The sequence below is a fragment of the Hevea brasiliensis genome, chromosome 13 (assembly GCF_030052815.1).
Source record: "Hevea brasiliensis isolate MT/VB/25A 57/8 chromosome 13, ASM3005281v1, whole genome shotgun sequence".
NCBI lineage: Eukaryota > Viridiplantae > Streptophyta > Magnoliopsida > Malpighiales > Euphorbiaceae > Hevea > Hevea brasiliensis.
Window position 1 is genome coordinate 82220679 of NC_079505.1, and position 21885 is coordinate 82242563.

Here is a 21885-nt window from a genome sequence, read left to right on the forward strand (position 1 = left end):
AAAAAGTTAGGAGAGAAATTTGTGCCTTGCTGCCTTTAGCCTAAAAAGAAACCCCACTCATAAAGAAATGCTAAAGAAGTTCACTTTTGGTCACTGCATGTAAAAGCCTCCACTCAATGCTTGCTCTTATTGGTTTTGTGTTTATTCCTTAGCTTAAGCTTTGTTGTTAACCTAGTACATCCCAATTAAAATTCAAATAATAATAATAATAATAAATAGAATCCTCTCATAATAAAATTTATTGTTTACCTAATGATGTTTCTAATTTTTAATTTCTTTGTAAAATTAATACTAATATGTAATTGCTTGAAAAATATTCAAAGGAGACAATAATTATATTATAATTATTAATTATAGTAAAATTTATCATAATTCACAGTCAAAATTTAAAACAATTTAAAAAAAAACGTATTTGTACAAAGAATTAAAAAAAAAAAAAGGGGCGAAATTTAAGATTTTTTTGGGGGGGTATATATATAATTTGCACGAAATTCTTTCTCCCGCGTTGCGTGCAATATTTTACGTGGAATCTCACTCTCTTTTTTTTGAACCGTGGAATCTCACCGTCTTAAGTAAGAGCAAAAACCACAATTGCACCTTCATCCCCCCTAAGCCAATAATATACTGCCACGTTTCCCCATGTGCAGTTAAAGGTGCTACTCAGTGTTCACTTTAGTATGCCACGTGGTCATGGTCCCCACTATCAATTCAAACATGAATTTAAAGCCTCCTTCTTCTGCTTTCTCTTTTTCATGCTCCTCCACTGAAAAACATAAACCTGTCCATAGAATTCCGCGAAATCAAATTCATGGAAACCAAATCCAAACCCAAAATTCAAATCCCAAACAACATGAAACGATCATCCTCTTCCAATTCCGATTCACACTTCGAGTCCCCCCACTCCCCTCTCCGACTCAATTCGCCGCTCCCTTCCGACCAGGGCGATCCCCATGAGTCTCCTCCCTTCGTCTCCCCGATGAACTCCCCGGGAAAGTCTCCACCGATGGATAACTCCATGGCTATCGTCGCAGTTGATAAGTTTCCGAAGCCATCCCCGCTCCCGCAGGAAAATGCTGCGTATCCTCAGGCGCCGGCGATGACGTTTAACAGGGCGGTGAGAGAAGAGGGGCCTCCAGTCGTGGGAAAGGTCAGGCCTGAGGGGAGATCGGCGGTGGTGGAGCCTTGGAAATCAAGGAGAGAGGATATGATGAAGGTCGCTGAGTTAGGGTTTAGAATTAGTGAGTTTGTCTTGTGCTTGATTTCGTTCTCGGTAATGGCAGCTGACAAGACTCAGGGGTGGAGTGGTGATTCCTATGATCGATATAGAGAATACAGGTTTGTTCTATATTGAAAACCTTAAATAATAAATGTTCATGTTCTGTATGTTATTGATAATTGGCTTGTAAAAATTGTCACTTTGGTGTTTATTCACTATTATGCATTTGGTTTGTGTCTTTCACCCAAATAATTGTTATTCTGTTTGGAGAAATCTTCCATGGTTGTTTAAGTTGCTTACATAAGTGTGGTATTTTGTTCTCTACCTCATTTAGCTGCTTTTTTAACTTTAGCCCTTTCAAAAGTAGCTATTTAACAAGATATTGATTTTTTTTTTAAGGTAAAAAAATTACTTCAGGAACAAGTATAGACAACTTAATAACAATTTTTAATATAATAATTTCAAAATTTTCTGGGAAAAAAACAAATTCTTACTGGCAGTCACTGTTTATTTTCTTCTATACTTTTGTTGTCATTTTTTGATTAATAGTGATTGGTAGGGTGATCATTGTTTCCTAAGGTCTTAACTATGCATGTGTTAACTTGTTTATTAAAATTTTTGGCTATCATGGATATATGACCTAAAGAAGAGAAAATCCTTGGTGATTGTAGCAGCAATCTTTGCTATACATTATTACATATATGTTTGTCTATGTGCTGAAATTTCATTGAATTGACATGTGAGATACTCTTCTTACTCCTTCCCTTCTTCGTGTGTTACTTCTTTTTAACTCCACTCCGCACTTCTTCTTGAAGTGATTTGATTGCCTGATTGAGCTCATTTGATGACAGGTATTGCTTGTCTGTGAATGTTATTGCATTTGTATATTCAGGATTCCAAGCTTATGATCTGGGCTACCATCTGGTCACAGGCAAACATGTGATCCGCCACCACCTACGCCGTAATTTTAATTTCTTTATGGATCAGGCAACTTACCTAAACTCGCTATTTGTTTGACTTCAGTTTTCTTGCATTCCATGTTAGTCATGTCCGCTGGGGTCTGGGAATGTTCTATTCAGTTCATGTCATTTCTCATTATGTTGCCAGAGGCTGCAGAGAATCAATCTTTTTGCAGAAATATATCAGTGGCCTAGGAAACTGATATTTCAGTTTAATGATTTATCAGTCAGGCCTGCAACTTGTGATTTAGAGTCTTACATGAAATGTGTGTTTAACTTGTTCAGTGGTAGGGTCCTTGCCAGAGGTAATTGGATAAGAAATGTGTTGCTTTTTGTATTAGCTTAATGTTATCTAGATGGAAGAACATGCACCTGCTTACTTCTGGGTTTGGGCAATAACCTGTCATCTCATGGCTGATAATTTTCCTATTGTAATAACTTTTTGAATGTGTGTGGAAATTCTTATACTTACTGCAATAGGTAATTATCCTATTGCTTAGAAGGTCCTGATTAATTTGGCTGATAGAATTTTAATAATGGTTTCCGCATGGGACAGTGGTAAATGTATTGAACTTTCAATAGAAATTGTGGGTCTAACTCGTGAACCATTTTGTGCTCATTTTGTTTTGGTGGGGTGTGGTTGGTTTCTGGAGTTACTTTACCAGGACATTGCTTATGTGTGGCTACGACTGCTTGGTACACATTTCTTATAAGGTGGTTTAACTTGATTAGACAGTGCACGCTCAAAAAAAAAAAACACTTGATTAGACATAGTGGATGTTTGGCAGCAGAATTTGGTCTGTACTTTTTTGCCCTTAGCTATTTAGGGGATAAAATGGCTTTTGATCTCTCAACCTTGGTGCCGATGGGTGGATGATCATATCTGGTCCTTTTAACTGTTTGAATTCAACTCCATTTTGCATGGCTTCCAATTTGGCAATAATGTTTTTACAGTTTTTAATTGCAGTGGAAGTATGTATTTTAGGCATAGGGGATGGAATTTACATTTAAAACAAAACTAGCATAATTACGTGCACATTAAATGATTTTACATTTTTGTTTACTAAAAGGGAAGACTTGCTTTGTTGGTTCAACTGGCAGATATTGGCATATCTTCTGATATCAGCTGCTTCATCAGCAGCCACCCGGGTCGATGACTGGCAATCTAATTGGGGCAAAGATGAGTTTACAGAGATGGCTAGTGCTTCAGTTGCGATGGCCTTCCTAGCTTTTATTGCCTTTGCTGTTAGCTCGCTCATTTCTGGTTACAACCTATACAAGAATAGCTGATCTCGGAGGCAGTTTCATACTGTATCAAATAATGGTGTGGGGAAAGGAATTAAGAAAATGCCAATTTCCAATCATTTTTCTTACGCTGTACAGAGACAGACAGCCATTTTTTTTCAACCTTTTTTCTCCTCTCCTTTTCTCCCTCCCTTTCAGCAATAGAGAAAAATTGAACATTTGGAATGTATATGAAGCCACGCTACCAAGCCATCAATAACAGAGTATGTTAGCAGGTATTTAACATGAATAAGAAGGCATTCTTCTTTGATCATCGACTAATTTATTTTGAGCCTTTCGCCTTGAGAAGTGAGTTGATCTGCACTACCATTTTGAGTAGTTTCTGTTTAAACCAAAATTCTAAATAGAATTGATGCATTTGGTTTAGTTTTGTTTGTTGTTCTAAGGCATTAGGCCATTTCCTGATAACCTGACCAGGTGGAATTGGAAGCCATAAAGCTGGGCACAATACAAATCAAATGGGATCTTTAAGTTGAATAATTTATATTGTCGTGCTCCTCCTTTTTTTTTTTTATACCGTTAAATAGACTCTTGATTAATTTTATACATATTTTAATTAATTTATCTTTTTGAATGAATTTAAAAATACACCACTTATTTAAGTTATAGATTTAAGAATTACTTCTTTAATATAGACCTTGATATCAATTATAAAACAAATTTAATTACTATTCAAGCTAATTCTCATAGTTGAAGCATGTGATCGGAGATTAGCGTTTAAATATCAAATATCTCTCTCTTGAAGAAAAGGTCCATTGCCCTTTGAGGGAAAGTGCAAGCTTGGTAATTAGTGTTAAAAAAATCTTAAGAATTACGGTGATTGTGATTGTGAAGGGAATTGATTGGGACAAGGGTGACTGTCAAGTTTCGGGTAAAAGCAATGTTATTGACACTAGGAAAATACGAGTGCCCAAACCTACGGTTTATGCTTGCGTGACATGGAGGAGTGGCAAATGGGTGGGAATGAGTTGGATCAAAATCAATTTGGTAGTAAATGATTCACATATTTTATTTATTATTCATTTAAATTTTAAATGAATACTTTAAAATGACCATCGAATTCAAGTTCTCTGATTTTAATTCGATTAAATTAAGTAGCTGATTTTTTTTTAAGGAAAAAATTCTGATTTTCGTTTGTAATTAAATCAATCAATTTTAATTCAATTTAATTTTAATTTTATTTAATTTTTATTAGGAATTGAATTGATCCGGCTCTGATCTAGATGTAAGATAATTACATCATTTAACTATAATTAACTCTAAATGACATATTGTAAAAGGATAGCTACGGGTGGATAAATGGGTAATGGATGAGATTTTCCACCAATGACATATTAAACATCCTTCATTTTTTTCCCCTTAATTAATCCCCAACAATTCTATGCTGGACTCTCAAATCAATCATTAATTGAACAGATTTTGATGGATCATGTCCTAGTCTAACGAACATAGAACCTTTCTATTGATAGTGCTCTCCATGGTGTGCAAACATTGATCAACCCTTTCAACAACACTTGCCTTGTCAATTCTCATTTTGATTATATATCAATTCTATGCTCCTCATCAAATTTTCCATGATTAAATGCTTAATCAAACATCCTCCAACGTGCCATTGCATAAATAGCTTAATTTCCAACCTCTCATTTTCTTTTTGAAATAATCATTAAACACTCATTGATTAATAATAGTATATTCGCCCATTTTTATTTATCATTATCTAAAAGTTGTTTTATTTAAAATTATTTATCACTTTGAGAGTATTAAAATGTATTAATTATTTTTTTTTAATTTTACGCTTGTCTCTACTAAATATAATAATTATTTTTATAAAAAAATTATAATTTATCTTATTACTTTCTCTTTCTTAATTATGTAAGATAAATGATAATTTAATCAAATTATAAAAAATTTTATTATAATTTATGTGATTTAATTATTTTTTAATCGACTTATAAAAACTTTAAATGATATATAAAAATAGACGGAATTAGTAATTTAAATAATATTTAATGAAAATAAATATTTTTTTAGGATGATGGAGATTAAAGCGGATATTTGTATAGAAAAATCATGAAACTAGAGAGAAAAAAGAGAGATTGGAAAATTAACAAAGCATTTGTTTGATTAAGAAATAAGTTTGCTCATTTATTTCTTATATTTGAATAAGGTTTTTCTCATGAATTTTTAAATTTACATATAAAGTTTGAAAATAAAATTAAATAAAAATTTATTACCTTAATTATATTAACTTCATTTTCGCATAAAAATCATAGATGAAGTATATTAATGGTTAATTTACATATTTTGTCAATCTTATCCAACATTTTAAAATTTTTATATTATTTTTTATATGAATAGTTAAAATGTAATATATTAATTTATATTTTTTATATTTTATTTTTAATTAATGAAATAGTTTTTTTATATTTTTATAAAAAAAAAGTAAGTCTATGAAACAAAGGGAGTAAATGATTATAATTAATTTTAAATAATAAAATAAAATTATTTTAATTTATTTTTTTTATTTTGGCTTTTCAATGTAAACATATAATTTTTTTGTTTTAAAATTTTGATTTTTTAATATTAAAATAATCGAATAGATTAATATTTTTCCTTTCCCTAATTAATGTCATTTTAATATTAGATAAAAAACTCTCGACTCTCATTTTTCATCTTTCTCTCATTTCTTGTTTCTAAATTCTTACTTCACCTTTGCTAATGCTTCTAGTTTTTCCTTTCTTACCTCTCCTTTTCGATTATTGATTCACACTCATGATCCAGTTATCCTCGCAGCCTTGCATCATCTCGTCTTTTGCCATGCCTCCTCTCTTTTCTTTCATTGCTGGTCTGCCATTGTTGATCAGCCTGTCTTACTGTTGCTGTTTGCGCACTTCTCGGCCCTCGCAATCTCACCTCCTCTAGTAATCTTGCTGTCTCGATCTCTCACTCAATTTGATTTTTTTACACAGTTTGGTTGTTCTCCCACCCCCCTTCTTTTTTTTTCTTAAATTAATTTGTCTTCTATATATTTTTTTAATAAAGTTATATAAGTGATTAATAATTTGTTTGGAATTGAATGAGTTTAAATTTTTTGAAATTTTTATTTTGTTGATTATGAAATGGACTGCACATTTGCATGTTGGATATTGTGTTGATTCTTTAAAAAAATTATTTAGTTATCTTATTGATTGTTTGATTCCATGGAAAAAAGAATAACAAGATCTGGAAAACCAAAATTGGCACCAACATCCTATCTTCACCTAGCAAAGCCACTATTAATACTCAGAGAGTGACATGACAGAGCTCATTGGCCTCTTAATTTTGTTTAGCCTTAAGTTAAGGGTCAGCCTTCTATCAATGAGGAAAGGCTATGAAACGCCAGAGTTACGCATATTGAAACAATGCTTAGATCCTCGTATTGAGCAGTGGCAGCTTCTAGACCCTTTTGTCGTCAACCCAAGTAGAACTCCAAACAAACTAGCTCACTTGAAAATCGAATCTTCCACTCTTCTTCTCCTGATGAAACTCTAAGATCAGTGACCGAAAACCCAAAAATGCCACTATTAATAACCCAACATGAGATAGGGAAGGGATCCACACTCATTACTGGAACAAAAAGCCTTCCCTGCCCTTTGGGTAAGGGAAACCAAACGAAAATACCATGGTTTTGAAAATCGGATCATTTGATTGAATTGATTTAACTGAGAAATAGATCATGATCTAGTTCGGTTTAGATATTAAATCCTTATTTATGAGAATCGGAGAAAATCAGTTTAATCTACTGAAAAATAAATTTTACAGTGAGCAGCAACAGAAATTGAACATTGAGCCAACAAGTTACTAAGTCACATCATTGTTTTATATATATATATATATATATATATATATATATATATATATATATATATATATATATATATATATATATATAATTAACAACCTTTTTTAATTTCATTCACTTGCAATTTTAATAATTAAGGATATTAATAATTTATTATATTAATATGTTAAATTATTGAATTATCTTTCTATTATTATTATTATTATTATTATTATTATTATTATTATTTTCATTTGTTATTTTATATAGATTAATATATTAATACGAATAAAATTATTATAAAAAATTTCAATTTTAAAATTCTTTTTGTAAATAATTAAATGTTACTATTTAAAAATTTTAATTAAATATTTAAATTATATTTTAAAAAATTACACATAAAAATTTAATTAAAATTTTTTAATAATTATTTATAAAACATATAAAAATATTAATTATAATAAAATATTATTATTAATAATTTTGTAATATTTATTTAATGATATATTGATTTAATCTCAATTTAATTCTAATTGAATTTTAAACTCTTAATTATCTATTTTCACCAATTGTATGACTAGTCTGAGCTTGAAAATCTTGGGAAATACAAAACTCAACTAAATCGAAAAAACTTAAACTAGGAGGAGGAAAAATTGAGAGAAAATTCTCTTGCTAGAAAACTAGAGTGAGAAACGGTCTCAAATATTGATCTTAAACAATAGACTAAAGGTTATCTGAAATAAAAATTCTTGGCATGACTAATGTCCACCACACTCCTATTGTCACACTCCAATATACAATACTTCTATAACCCTTCATTTCAATTTTATTTTTATAAATTAGTATTGTTTTGATAGCTGTAACATTTGGTGCTTTATATAGTGGTAGTGACCCCTTCTCATCTCTATCTTTATGCAAAAGCATGTAACATTAGTTAATTAATTACTTTATCACTGCCACAGTTTTTAATACGATTCAATTTTGCCAAAAAATGAATTAATCATTTTGAATTCAATTTTATTTATATTTTTTTACTTTAATTCTTATATTTTAAGATCTCACTTACAAATTAATTCAATTCAGAATAAACAGACTGTTTGCAGTTGCCTAACATGTACCACCCCACCTAACATTTAGCTTGTTTTCTTTTATTTTGCAATGCTTACAAGCAATTTGCTACATACGTACCACCTTTCACCTAAACTATGTTTCTTTTTCTACTCGCGACCTTGGTTAAGTACGGATTAAGAATATGTTGACTGGTTGTTAAATTTTGAAATTTAAAGTTCTATTTGTTTTATAAAAAAATAATTTATATATAAAAAATATTATGTATAAAAAAATATTTTTTATAAAAATATTTTTTTATTATTTAATTATAATATTAAACTAGTTAATATTATGTATTTATATAATGTATGTTTAAATATTTTACATTTTAATAAGATTATCAAAATTTATAAAATTAAAAATTACTCTTATTTAAAAAGAAAAAATCATATTTCTCAAAAATAGCTTAATTTTACCTTTGACTAAAAAAATATTTTTTATTGATTAATTTTTTTTTCTCTGAACACTAAAAAATATTATAAAATAAACGAAACTTAAGTAATGTTCATTGATATAATTAATTTTAATTAAAACTTATATTTGAGGTTGTAATTATAATTATAGAGATAAATATAATACTTTTTAAGCTAAATTTTATTGATAAATTTATAATTTTTATTATAAATATAAAATTTATCAAAAAATAAAAAATAAATTTTTATTATGAATAAGGGGTGTAATTGCAAAGATTAAATCTAGGAATGAAAATGCTTGATATTTATGGTATCCAAATGATTGAATTCTACTAAAGCGAATTTAAAATAGATTTCAATTAAAAAAAATAATACTTCTAATAAATTTAGGCAATTTTAAATTTTATTTATTGAATATTAATTATTTGAATTTATTTACATAAATAAATAATTAAATATAAATATAAATATATTTTTTTATGTATCTTAAATATTTTTTAAATAAATTATTAATTAAAATATATAAAATTAAAAAAATTAAAATATTATTTAAATAATAATAATTAAAATTAAAATATATTTAATTAATATAAATATAATTAACTTTAAATTTAAATAGAGTGATTTTCAAGAATATTTACCTTTTCTATCCTAATTAAATCCATGGCAGACAAAAGAAGACTCAAAACCGAGTATGTCTGAAGAGTTGCCGGGCCAAGGGTTGGAAATGCTAGCCATTCCTGGCGGGTAGTTCCTCGCCTGTGGTGGTGGGGCGTACTCCACGCGTTTCCCTGCTAAGAGTGGGCCTTCTGTTTCAGCCTCAAGAGATTTGCCTGCAATTAATTACTATGCCATTAATAAACTTTAAAAAAAATATTTAGTAAAATTAAAAATTTTCTGTGTTTGTTTTCTTCTTTCTTCCACCCTTTCCTGCTTTACTAATATCGATGAAGAAGAGCGAGACAAAGACCGTATACGGAAGAGGACCATACCATACGGCTTTGTCCGACGCATCCATGGATACCACTCTCCTCTGCTGGGTCCCACCTTTCTCACTCTCTCTCTCTCTCTCTCTCTTTGCTTCCGTTCTTGTTTCTGTTATGTAGTAGTAGGAGTAACGGGTAACGCCTCGGCTAATTCATTGACCCAATTGCCCTTTTCCTTGCTTTTACATAACTAACCTTTTTCTTATGGGACAAAATCTAGATCCCAGAAAGGACAAAGTCGAAAATAAGGAACAAATGAAAGGACAAAATGGAAAATGATGGGCAGATGTCACCGTCACAAGACCATCAGTGTCTCCTACTTGTGGATCTTCGCACGTTATGAATGTTATAATAGAGAATTTCAGGAGAGAGAACCGCCAGCTCTTTGCATATGCTCTGTACTGTACACACCAGAGACAACAACAGCAGCAACAGTAGGTTCAACAACCCAACCGTCTGTATCTCCCGTCTTCAACCTTCACAAGTTGTAATCTTTCTCGCTCTAGAAATAGCTCTCTGAAACCCTTATGCCTTAGCTTCAACGTTTCAAAATGATCAAAAGCGGTGTTTTTTGAGTTTTTTTTTTTTTAAATCAAGACGGTGGCTTTTTCTGTTCGTTCGGTCCTTTTTTGTCTGATTTTATGCTAAAGAAACGGGATTTGAAAAGGGTCTCTCTCTCTCTCTCTCTCTCTTAGCTAAAGAATGACTTTTGTTTCTGCTGCAAAACTAGCCAACTTATTATTTTGATTTTGATATGATAGGCAGTTTTTCAATTTTCAAATTAACGTGAATTAATTTAAATGGTTGATTAGAGCCTTTTCTTTCTGTGTTTTACTTTACCCATTTTAATCAACGTTTCAATACATGAATAAAGAAGCTTTTTTTCAAAATGTAGTTGAGAGAGAAATAGTTTCAATGCTTGCCAGTTCAAAATTTGCTCATCGGATCACATTCAAGTGGTGGTTTCACTTTGAATTTTGTGGCCTTCTTCTTTCCACATTAGTTTCTAGAGGCTAAGAGATCAAAAATTTGATGATTTTGTTAAGTTTGGTTCAGACCCATGAAAAATTTTTCCTTTTTTAAGCAAATCTCCAACAATGGCAGATCAGGAAGGAGACTCTCTCTTGGAGAGTACAATAATGCAGTTTCTTGGTCCAAGTATTTGGTGTCGTCTGGGGCAGAGATTAAGGGAGAGGGCGAGGTAGAATGGAGTGCAGATATGTCCCAGTTGTTTATTGGTAACAAATTTGCATCAGGGAGGCATAGTAGAATTTATAGAGGTATTTATAAGCAAAGAGACGTGGCAATTAAGATCATAAGCCAACCCGAAGAGGACGAGGACTTGGCTGCTACGCTTGAGAGGCAGTTTAGTTCAGAGGTGGCTCTGCTTTTTCGGTTAAGCCATCCTAATATAGTCACTGTAAGCTCTTATTTCTTAATGGCGTGTTTTTGCATCTGTGCTTAAGAGGTTAATTTAAAAAAAAAAAAAAAAGCCATAGGAAAGGAACTTTGTTATAATAATGAAATGATTAGATTTGGGGAACCACAATATCCTTTGTTCTATGATAGATGCCATTGTTCTGCTTTTTATTGATTCCAACGGTTAATACTTATCTGGGGTCGGGGTTATATAAACCACTCTGATAGACATTTATTGCATCTTTGCATATCATGCCTATAGACATTACCCATGCGAATTATTTATTACAATTAATTTTTAGCATCTGTTGATAAGGAGCTTGAAAATCTCTGCCAATAGCCTATAATTTTACCTGCTAATTGCCCTTTAAATGACAAAGGGACTTACAAATTCTAACATTTGATTTATGCTATCAAGAATTCTTCTGTTTTCCTGGTGATGCAACAGATGTTTGCTCCAACAATGGGGTGAACATGCAATTATAATTGATAAGTGTCACGTACATGCTCGTTAGCTAGTATTTATGATCTGTGGTGCTTATCTTCTGCATTAGAAGCATTTACCAGTACTTTCCTCCGACGGTTGTAATGTAGTTCCAATTCACTATTCATATAAGTTAATTTTATTATAAAACACAAACCAGCAAGATAAATATATTATCGGAAATTATGATGGTAAATAGAGCCCTTGTTATCTTTTCCAGAATAATGAGTTTAAGTGACAGCGATAGTTGGAGACTTAGCATAGCTCAAGACTGAAGACTTAAGTAGAGTGTAGAAAATTGTATGGATATATAATGTATTTATTGTTTGTATGAGTATGCATATTTTTTGAAATGAGGAATCCTTTAAATGGATCTGAAATGTCTTAATAGGACGTCAGGTTTATTCTCAATCCCTCATCCATATTAATGCATATCCGAAGTTAAAGAGTATAATTTTATTTGAAATGCTACTGTCAATGGGTTAGCCTTCTGAGATTTTACATCTAGGATTCTGTGGACATGGGAGTTGTGTCCTTCCTAAATGGGGGAAATCAAAGAACATAATAGTCCTTGTTAAACTTCATTTATGAAGAATCTCTTTGTATCCTTTTGACTTCTTCATTCAGTTTGTTGCAGCTTGCAAGAAACCTCCTGTGTTTTGTATAATCACTGAGTATTTGGCTGGAGGCTCATTGAGAAAATATCTCCACCAGCAAGAGCCGCATTCAGTTCCACTCAACCTAGTTCTGAAATTAGGTCTTGACATTGCACGGGGAATGCAGTATCTTCATTCGCAAGGGGTACTTCATAGGGATCTGAAATCAGAAAATTTACTGCTCGGAGAAGATATGTGTGTTAAAGTTGCTGATTTTGGCATCTCGTGCTTGGAATCTCAGTGTGGTAGTGCAAAGGGATTTATGGGGACATACCGTTGGATGGCTCCTGAAATGATTAAAGAGAAACATCACACAAAGAAGGTTGATGTTTATAGTTTTGGCATTGTGCTGTGGGAGCTTTTAACTGCACTGACACCATTTGACAACATGACCCCAGAACAAGCTGCATTTGCAGTCTGCCAAAAGGTAAATTCATGCGATTAGTTTCTCTGGTATGACTTTTTCCAATTTTAAATAGTTATCGCGCGATTTTGTGCATTGCACCTTTAGTCCATTTATGCATGCAAATCAGTAGGATTTGCAATATCTCCTTTTTGGTTGTTCAATGAAACCTCCATTGCATTGCATTTTATTAGTTACATGAACAATTAACCTATAGGGGAAAAATTTAAGAAAAATTGGAATTGAAAGGAACAAATCTAGTCTGCTGGAAAATTGATGTTTGATGTAATAATGAGTTTGCCATGGACTAAAGGAGATTTTGCATGATGAAATGGTCATAAAGTACTGATTTTGAACAATTTATCTTGAGAAGAATTTCCAAATTTTAACCAATTGAAATTTCATAGAAAGAGATTATATGGCCAACTAACATAAATATTTTAATGAACTTCTAAGTATGTCTGAAGACTTTGGGGTATATATTTTTATTGAAACCCTGCATAATTCTTTTTCCCTTTTAATTCCTAAGAGAATGTTCTAACCTTGTTGAGTTTGAAATAGTTTTGAGGACTACTAGGAGCAGCTATATCTATTAGTTGTATCTTAATCTAGTTAATTATGCAAACCAAAAAAATTGGTGAAATGAAAGTCCAAGAATACTTTCAGCTGATCATAGAAGAAGACAGATGATGACAACATGTGGGATTTAACTCTGATGGTCTAATGTGTGTATATGTGATGTTTATTTTTCGAGATTTTTTTGTTAAATTTATTTTTTTCTTTAGGATATTAATAAGGTTCTCCATGTTGGTATATTTATATAGAGGTTAGCAGTAATTTTAGGAAGGTTTTAATAAGAAAACAAGAGTTCTAGTGATACTGCCTGTGCAATGCCAATGATTTCTATTACCAGTGAGATCTTTGGTGGGGCATATTAATTTGGTCTGGCAAATGCATTCAGTATCATACAGGTACATACCATGGTTTATGCAGTTGATAGTGCATAAAGATTCTAGGTTTTTATGATGATGATAGACCTGGCATGGTCAAAGCATTGTTGCTGAAATTTATGCTAACATGATCATGTGTGTGGATTAGGCTGATAATCGGCATACATTGTGGAAAATAATTGTGTGAGAGGTAATCAGAGATAAGTATCCTCCTATCCTTGTCATGGTATTGATAGTTTATATGACAGGAAATAGCTGTACAGTTTTGTATAGAGAGAGTAATATTACAGTTTTGTAATGTTTTTGTATCAGAGAGGTGTTCTATTCGAATGCTGTTTACCTGAAGGAAGATTAAGCAATCCAGCAGTAGAGAACACATACACATGCTGGTAACAATTATTTGATATAACCACAAACAAATCTTTATCAATGATCGCAACTTTTGCCATGATTACTGAACTGTATCTTCCTGAAATGCTTGAGCAATATGAGCACAAATCACTCATGTGTCCATCTCTGTGTTGTGGCCATCACGTGTGACCCCACTGTCTTGGTCATTCTCATCTGTGCAATATATCTCCTTGAAAACTGAAGAAAATATAAAGTCTAAATGTTAATAATCTGCACTTCCCATTTGAAAGCATTCATTGTGTAGTCGTTCAGACATTAATGCATGATTATCTACCCATCCTTGTGGCAGTGTCCATGAGCGTGCAAGTGACACATCCATACAATGAAAGAATTGATCATATTACTTCTTGCTCATAATAAATAGATGATTAGAAAATGACTTGTCATTTTCACATTGCGCACCTTATGGTCTGACACACTTTGTGGTGGTTTCTTGTTTCACCTGAAAAGAGTTTTATTTTTCTTTTTTGCCAGAGACCATTAAGTTCTAATATCTGATATCTTCTGAGTTTTCTCCAGAATGCACGACCACCATTGCCCCCTGCATGTCCGTTGGCATTTAGTCATCTCATCAATAGATGCTGGTCAAGCTATCCAGATAAAAGACCACATTTTGATGAGATAGTTGAAATTTTGGACAGATATTCAGAGTCCCTTGAACAGGATCCAGAATTTTTCTCAAATTACAAACCTTCCTCTGAACAGACTATTCTGCGTTGCTTACCGAAATGTATGCAGGCCATCGTTCTTCTTCTGTAAAAGCCTAGTACCTCTTTCGTCAATTATGTGTGATGCTAAGCGTAACATAATTGATAATTCTTTTCTTGTCATTGGTTTGTTAGGAACTTATCTGTAGCCCCTTTTTTTGTGTAATCCTTTGGCATCAAATATATTGGAACAACAAAGCAGTTCCTTTCATTGATGCTTTAATGATTATGTGCTACCTTCTATACTTGTCCTCCTCTATCCATTTTGGCAGTACATCCAGTCAGAAGTGAGAATTGATCAACTGAACCCAATTCTCAAGTCTTCAATTGTTAATATTGGTTTGACTTTAGGCATTTCTCTCCAATTCTGCATTATTGGCCTGATTATATTGAGCATCTTCTCTTTTTTTTTTTTTTTCTTTCTTTTTTTTTTTTCTATTTTATAGGGGAAATGGGCTTTTAAGTCCACATTGTAGGTCAACTATTTGAAAAACTCTTGAGTCATGAACAGAAGGGACAGTTTGGCCGAGTGGTCTAAGGCGCCAGATTTAGGCTCTGGTCCGAAAGGGCGTGGGTTCAAATCCCACAGCTGTCAAAAGTGTTGCTAGTTTTTTGGGAAAATTAATATTTGGTCTTGTTAAAATTAATTATTTAACTCTATAATTTTATTTTATTCTATTTATTCTTTAAACTATTGCTTGAAATTACTAAAGAGAAAGCAAAACAAAAAATACATAAACTAACAAATATTTTTAAAAAATTAAAAGATTAAATAATTAATTTTATTAAAATAAAAAAATGAAATTGTAATTTTTCTTTTTGTTTTCAACAAAGTTGTACAATTTAGAACAAAAATTGCACCGCGGAGCTAAATCATTGAGGTGGTGTTTATTGAAATTTCAATAATAATAAAGAAGGGAAGGAACGTGGGAAGCATTATTGTTTTTATTTGGGAAAAGATGAATAATAACGATAATTGTATATAGTTTTTTTGGATTATGCAAATCTCTTTTTAAAGTAACAAAATATCATTGGAAACTGCATGAGTCCAAGCAGCTTTAGGCACTGCAAAACTCTCTTTGTTCTTGCCTTCAAATATATAATTTATGCAAAAGTTGGCCACCTTTACAGCACTTGTCATCTTTATTCTATATTAAATTATTAGGATTTGCTTGTGTGTATGTTATTTATATGGGTTAACACATCTTAATAAAATTATTATAATTTTATCAAGAAGTATATTTTATTTCTAAATTACGTGTGTGTATCTGAGAAAAATTATTAGAGTGCTACAAATAATTGCTCTAAAAAAGCTAAAAAGGCATCACCTTAAATCACTCGATTGCTAAATTATTTATATTTAATTTATTTTTATAAAATTTATATATTTAGAAAATATATTATTTAAATTTAACTTTTTTAAAAAATAATGAAATTTAAGGCTAAGATGTTGACCAACTAACTACGTTTATTATTGATTCGCTTTTAATATTCTCTAATGTCACAATCCTAAGCGTCTAGATGAAACTCTAAATGTGCAGAGGAAATGCATAGTAATTACTGCTTCATATTCCATTGCTGTGTTCAGATAAATGATATGAGATATTGGCAGCCTCAAGGTAGGGAAAATCTATTGAGCGACATGTGAACTATTATTGAAAATTCTTGGATTCTGCCTACCAACCTCTTTCAGGTCCACATAACTATTCTGAGCTATTTCTTTTTTTTTTCCTTTAATTGTAAAAAATGGGGGCCCTCTAAATATCTCTAAATATGAGGTTGCTGCAAGAAAAGATAGAACAACGATATCTTCATTCTTTTTACCTCTTTTTTACTTATAAGTTGTTAATGCCCATCACACAATGTATCCCACTTTTTTTTTTTTTTCTTTTTAAAAATAAGGGTAAAAGGGTAATTTCATCTCAAACTTACTCGCCTGTTATTCATGAATGTAAAACTTTAACAACAGTTAAATAGAATTCGAACTCGAAATAAAATTGATCAAGAACTGAATTCTTAATCATTAAGTTCATCTTTCATGGCAGAATCTTCTCCTTTTTAATGCATAATATATATATATATATATATATATATATTTCTCTTAATGATTAATGACTAATTCCTCCCTATAAAAGGTAATACTCATAATTGAGTTATTCACTCAATTCATCCACCGACAGGCCTATATAGATATGAAAATCTACAACTTTTCTTTTACATGATATAAGCTATTTCTCTCTACCTTTAATGCAACATCTTCCAACAACTTTATAGATTCTTTTACATGTAATTCACTAACTTGAAACAGTTTTGTTAAAAAAGAATGAGTTGGACACTCACCTTGCATCCTTAGATCTAAAGGTTGAAAGAGGGTAAGTAAACTTCATGACTGTGACCCCAAATTCCATTCCAATGATCCTAACATTTCACCACCCAGGTCAAAAGTCAAAAAACCCATCGATTACACATGGGCATACTTCATTGGACTGCAAGTTGTAGGGTCATAATCGTCTTTTCGGTTGACCCAAGTTACCTAAGGCAACGTGGCAAAGTCCAGTTAAACAGGAAAAATACAGACAGGAAGCAGATCGGCAGTTGCAGGTCTTTCGCGCTGTTTGGGTGGGAGGGAAGTCCCCTTTCCCTCTTCTGACATTCCACCTCTGAAAATTTTTTACCCTCTTTGATATTCTATATTGAATACTTTTTTTCAAAATTCCCATCTTAGCCCTGTTCTTTTCTTCAAACCTTACTTGTTTTTATCTTCTTTCCTACCCCTCGTCCTTTTATATACACACAAACCAAAATATGGATTTTTTCTGTGCGTATATATGTGCCTGAATATCTTGCTCTATCTTTCGTTTAGAAGTTAGATAATTTATAACCTTGGTATCTTCCTTCATGGCTGGTTTCTGAGGTATTGAATTCATTCCATGCTTTTTATTTATGTTACCCATTTTATTTTTGTTCTTGTTGGATTACTTTGAGAGGTCAACTACAGGAAAATGGATTTTTTTGCCATTTTCTGGTAGAATTTATTTATTTTTATTAGTTATCTTGTTTATGGGTTTGCGTTATGTAGTTGGCTTAAATTGATTTCTGCTATTGTCAATATTATTTGTTGCTTTAGTTAACATGTGGGTTCATTTTTGTTGATTTTTTGGAAAGATCCAATAAGGAACGTTGAGTTTTCTTTTGCTGTTAGATCACGTCGGGCTATGTATTTTTTGGCAAAACATGGAAAGTTTGATTTGCAATTTACTTTTTCGCATAGAAGTTAAAGATTGTACTTTTAATGTTATCATTGCTTTTTTGGCTTTGTTTTCAACTGACCTCTTCGTTATATGGTAAATTATGTATATTGGTTCTTCCCAAAAAAAAATTATGAATATTGGTTGGTGGATGTAATTGGATTTTTACTATAAATATATGATTCTCTTTGTTGGATCTGCTCTGAAAACTGTTTGATAGAGTTATTCAATATATTAAAACTCTGCTGCAGGAAATTTACTAGAATTCAGTGTTTCTGCTGATTTGCGAAGATAAGGATGCCTGGAATGGTAACAGATGGAATTAATGAGGAAGCAGTAGTTGATGAAATGGATGGAAATTCTGTGCCCATTAAAGAAAATGCGGAGTCAAATAAGTCCCCCAGGAGTAAATTGAGTCCGCAGAGCCCTCACAACACAGGCCTAGATTTTCCTGCTGGTAGGGTGCCTGTTGGTGAGGTTGCTGTTGATGGGACTGTTCATGGTGTGGTTGACACCTCCATTGAGCAGCTTTATGAGAATGTCTGTGATATGCAGAGTTCTGATCTATCGCCTTCGAGGCATAGTTTTGGATCTGATGGTGAGGAGTCTCGGATTGACTTAGAATTGCGACATCTTGTGGGAGGAGAAATGAGAGAGGTTGAGATAATGGAAGAGGAAGAGGTAGACAAGCCAGAGCACGACAATCATAGTAACTCCTCTTCTAAGAAGGGAGGTTCATCTGGAAGTAAGAAGTCAGGAAAATTGGACAAGAATGCAAGCACCAAATCCATTTCTTCAAACACCTCAAGGAAAGGTTCTCACTTAGCATTGGACTCTGAAGCATCAGCAAAGTTGAGTCCCAAGGGCAAAAGTCCTCCAGAGAAACCCCCTATTGATAAGCGAAATGATAAGAATTTGAAAAAAGCAAATGGAGTAGTCAAATCAGCAAAGAAGCGAAGGAATTCTCCTTTAGGAGGTTTGAAGTTAAAGAATGAAGCTGAGGATTCATCTGAATCAGGGTTGGACAATCCAGATCTTGGACGATTTTTGCTAAAGCAAGCAAGGGATTTGATTTCTTCAGGGGATAATCCCCAGAAGGCTCTTGAATTAGCTCTTCGAGCAGCCAAATCATTTGAAATTTGTGCAAATGGGACATCCAGTTTAGAATTGGTGATGAGCCTGCATGTTGTGGCAGCAATATACTGCAGCATAGGCCAATATAACAAAGCCATTCCTGTTCTTGAGCACTCAATTGAGATTCCGGTGATTGAGGAAGGCCAAGAGCATGCCCTTGCTAAGTTTGCTGGTCACATGCAGTTGGGTGATACTTACGCAATGCTGGGCCAACTTGAGAATTCAACAAAGTGCTACTCAACTGGGTTGGAAGTCCAGAAACAAGTTCTGGGAGAAACAGACCCTCGAGTTGGTGAGACCTGTAGGTATTTGGCTGAAGCCCATGTTCAAGCATTACAGTTTGATGAAGCTCAGAGGCTTTGTGAGATGGCTCTAGACATCCATATAGAGAATGGCACACCCGCTTCTCTTGAAGAGGTTGCTGATCGGAGGCTTATGGGTCTCATACGTGAAACAAAGGGAGATCATGAAGCAGCTCTTGAGCATCTTGTTTTAGCTAGCATGGCAATGGTGGCGAATGACCAGGAATCTGAGGTTGCCTCTGTTGATTGTAGCATTGGAGACGCTTACTTATCTTTGTCTAGATATGATGAGGCTGTTTTTGCTTATCAAAAAGCTCTGACTGCTTTTAAGACCACAAAGGGAGAGCATCACCCAGCTGTTGGTTCAGTATTTGTACGCATGGCTGACTTATACAACAAAACTGGGAAATTAAGGGAATGTAAATCATACTGTGAGAACGCTCTTCGGATCTATGAAAAACCCATGCCTGGGATCCCTCCAGAGGAGATAGCTAGTGGTCTCACTGATGTTTCTGCTATCTATGAGTCGATGAATGAGCTTGAGCCGGCAATCAAGTTGCTACAGAAGGCATTAAAAATATATAACGATGCCCCTGGTCAGCAGAGCACAATTGCCGGAATTGAAGCCCAACTGGGGGTCATGTACTACATGCTGGGGAATTATTCTGAATCTTACAGCTACTTCAAGGATGCAATTTCAAAGCTCCGTGCAAGTGGAGAGAGGAAAACTGCTTTCTTTGGCATTGCTCTTAACCAAATGGGACTTGCTTGTGTGCAACGTTACTCTATTAGTGAGGCTGCAGAGTTGTTTGAAGAAGCTAAGAGTATTTTGGAACAAGAGTGTGGACCATATCACCCTGACACTCTTGGGGTATATAGCAATCTTGCTGGAACTTATGATGCAATGGGCAGGTGATCACCACTTACCAGTTCTTTTAGTATCATCTTCCATATGCCTCTATCATAAGTTAATTCTGCATTTTGTGTGAAGCATATATATACATTTGCAGTAAGTTGTTTACGTTACTGTTTTCAAAAAGCCATGATAGGTTTTATGTTTAATCTAGTGAGAGTAGATAATATCTGGATTTGCCTTGCTTCACTTGACTTTCACAACTCTTGGAAAGTGCATATGTGTGCATGTACACTTCTCTCTTTCTCTGTACAAGAAGTTTGAATTGGTCATGAGGTAGATTGCTGAGGAGCAATGCAACTTTAATGCAGGTTGGATGATGCAATTGAGATGTTGGAACACGTTGTTGGGGTGAGGGAGGAAAAACTTGGGACAGCAAATCCAGATGTTGATGATGAGAAGAAGAGGTTAGCTGAGTTATTGAAAGAAGCAGGAAGAGTTCGTAGCAGAAAAGCCAGGTCACTTGAGAATCTCCTTGATTCCAACTCTCATAGCATAAACAAAGATGGCATTACAGTATCTTAAGGATGTTTTATACACACAAGTATTTAAACTGCATATAATATAGTAATGTATTATAGGACTTAATTTAAGAAAAAATGAAAACGAAGAAAGGAATACGGTGATTGGAGTTTCACTATTTCTTTTAGATGCTTACTTTGGGTGGGGGTTGTGGGAGAGTTGAACAAAATAACTGCGGGTGCAGATTTGGTTGTATTATTGTTCTCTATTTTTACATTTATCAAAGGTTATTCTATTTTGTATAACACTAGTTTACGTTATCAATGTAAATCCTTGGTGGTATTATATTGTTTCCATGTCATGATCAAGAAGCTACAGAATATAGATTCACTTGTATTCTATTTATATGCAAGGCTTCTCAATGGGGTATCTCTAATTCACCTTTGCGAGGATAATTTCTGCAGTATCAGTTGTAGCCTTTAAGATAATCAATCTTTCTTTGTTTTGAGGATTTCTAACTATCTATCATATTCCAAGAAAGTGAGGGGTCATTTTGGCATGATACATCATCTTCTTTCGCCCAGCAAGGTGATCGATTATGATGCCAGCAGCTGATCGGTATTCAAATTATGTTTGGATGAACTAATTGAGGTTATCTTGTAATAGATCATTGATGATTCAATCCTTCCTCTGGTTAATGAATATTAAGATGAAGTTGGCAGTCCTGCCAAACTGAAAGAGCCCTGGTTCTAACAGCAGAGCTTCACTGTGACTCACATCTCTATCAGTTTACTTGCAGTCCAAATTCTAATTTTGCACTCGTAAGAAAATATTTTAGGATATCCCTTGAAGAAGGCAGTTTGAATGGTTTTTTGATGTCACGTTTCATTTAAGAGTTCTGTTTGTCTTAAAAGAACTGCATTAAATGCTGAGGGACAAGACAGCATCAAAGCATTAGCGGAAGCCAATGGGGATGTTTTCATTCTT

General features: G+C 33.0%; 3 protein-coding genes and 1 non-coding gene across 5 annotated transcripts; all 4 read left to right on the top strand.

Moving 5' to 3' along the window:
• Positions 1-681: 681 nt before the first annotated feature.
• Positions 682-3735, top strand: LOC110657088 (CASP-like protein 4A3). Its single transcript, XM_021814150.2, is given in 4 exon segments — positions 682-756; positions 758-1335; positions 2068-2203; positions 3277-3735. Coding segments are annotated over 4 exon segments (969 nt in total). The 5' UTR covers positions 682-690; the 3' UTR covers positions 3466-3735.
• A 6415-nt stretch (positions 3736-10150) lies between these two features.
• LOC110657089 (serine/threonine/tyrosine-protein kinase HT1-like) lies at positions 10151-15084 on the top strand. Of its 2 annotated transcripts, none has more exons than XM_058132510.1 (3): positions 10151-11229; positions 12340-12795; positions 13870-14029. In XM_058132510.1, the coding sequence occupies exons 1-3, from the start codon at positions 10870-10872 to the stop codon at positions 13906-13908; spliced, it is 855 nt and encodes a 284-aa protein (XP_057988493.1). In that variant the 5' UTR covers positions 10151-10869; the 3' UTR covers positions 13909-14029. The 2 variants fall into 2 exon arrangements, with proteins under 2 accessions (XP_057988493.1, XP_057988492.1); XM_058132509.1 differs by lacking the exon at positions 13870-14029 and adding an exon at positions 14652-15084 and having other exon boundaries at positions 10154-11229.
• Positions 15085-15354: 270 nt separating this feature from the next.
• On the top strand, positions 15355-15434 carry TRNAL-UAG (transfer RNA leucine (anticodon UAG)). Its single transcript has one exon. It is a non-coding gene; the product is annotated as a tRNA-Leu (tRNA).
• Positions 15435-17244: 1810 nt separating this feature from the next.
• On the top strand, positions 17245-21254 carry LOC110657091 (protein KINESIN LIGHT CHAIN-RELATED 3). The gene is made up of 3 exons (XM_021814153.2): positions 17245-17753; positions 18339-20435; positions 20748-21254. The coding sequence occupies exons 2-3, from the start codon at positions 18385-18387 to the stop codon at positions 20959-20961; spliced, it is 2265 nt and encodes a 754-aa protein (XP_021669845.2). The 5' UTR covers positions 17245-17753; positions 18339-18384; the 3' UTR covers positions 20962-21254.
• The last annotated feature ends 631 nt before the right edge of the window (positions 21255-21885 follow it).

Bases quoted from the DNA above. Each gene is read 5' to 3' on its own strand.
- LOC110657089 (XM_058132509.1), top strand. From the start codon at position 10,870: ATGAAAAATTTTTCCTTTTTTAAGCAAATCTCCAACAATGGCAGATCA. The intron at 11,230-12,339 runs GTAAGCTCTTAT...TTCTTCATTCAG, and splicing joins GCCATCCTAATATAGTCACT to TTTGTTGCAGCTTGCAAGAA. The intron at 12,796-14,651 runs GTAAATTCATGC...AGTTTTCTCCAG, and splicing joins CATTTGCAGTCTGCCAAAAG to AATGCACGACCACCATTGCC.
- LOC110657091 (XM_021814153.2), top strand. From the start codon at position 18,385: ATGCCTGGAATGGTAACAGATGGAATTAATGAGGAAGCAGTAGTTGAT. The intron at 20,436-20,747 runs GTGATCACCACT...ACTTTAATGCAG, and splicing joins ACTTATGATGCAATGGGCAG to GTTGGATGATGCAATTGAGA.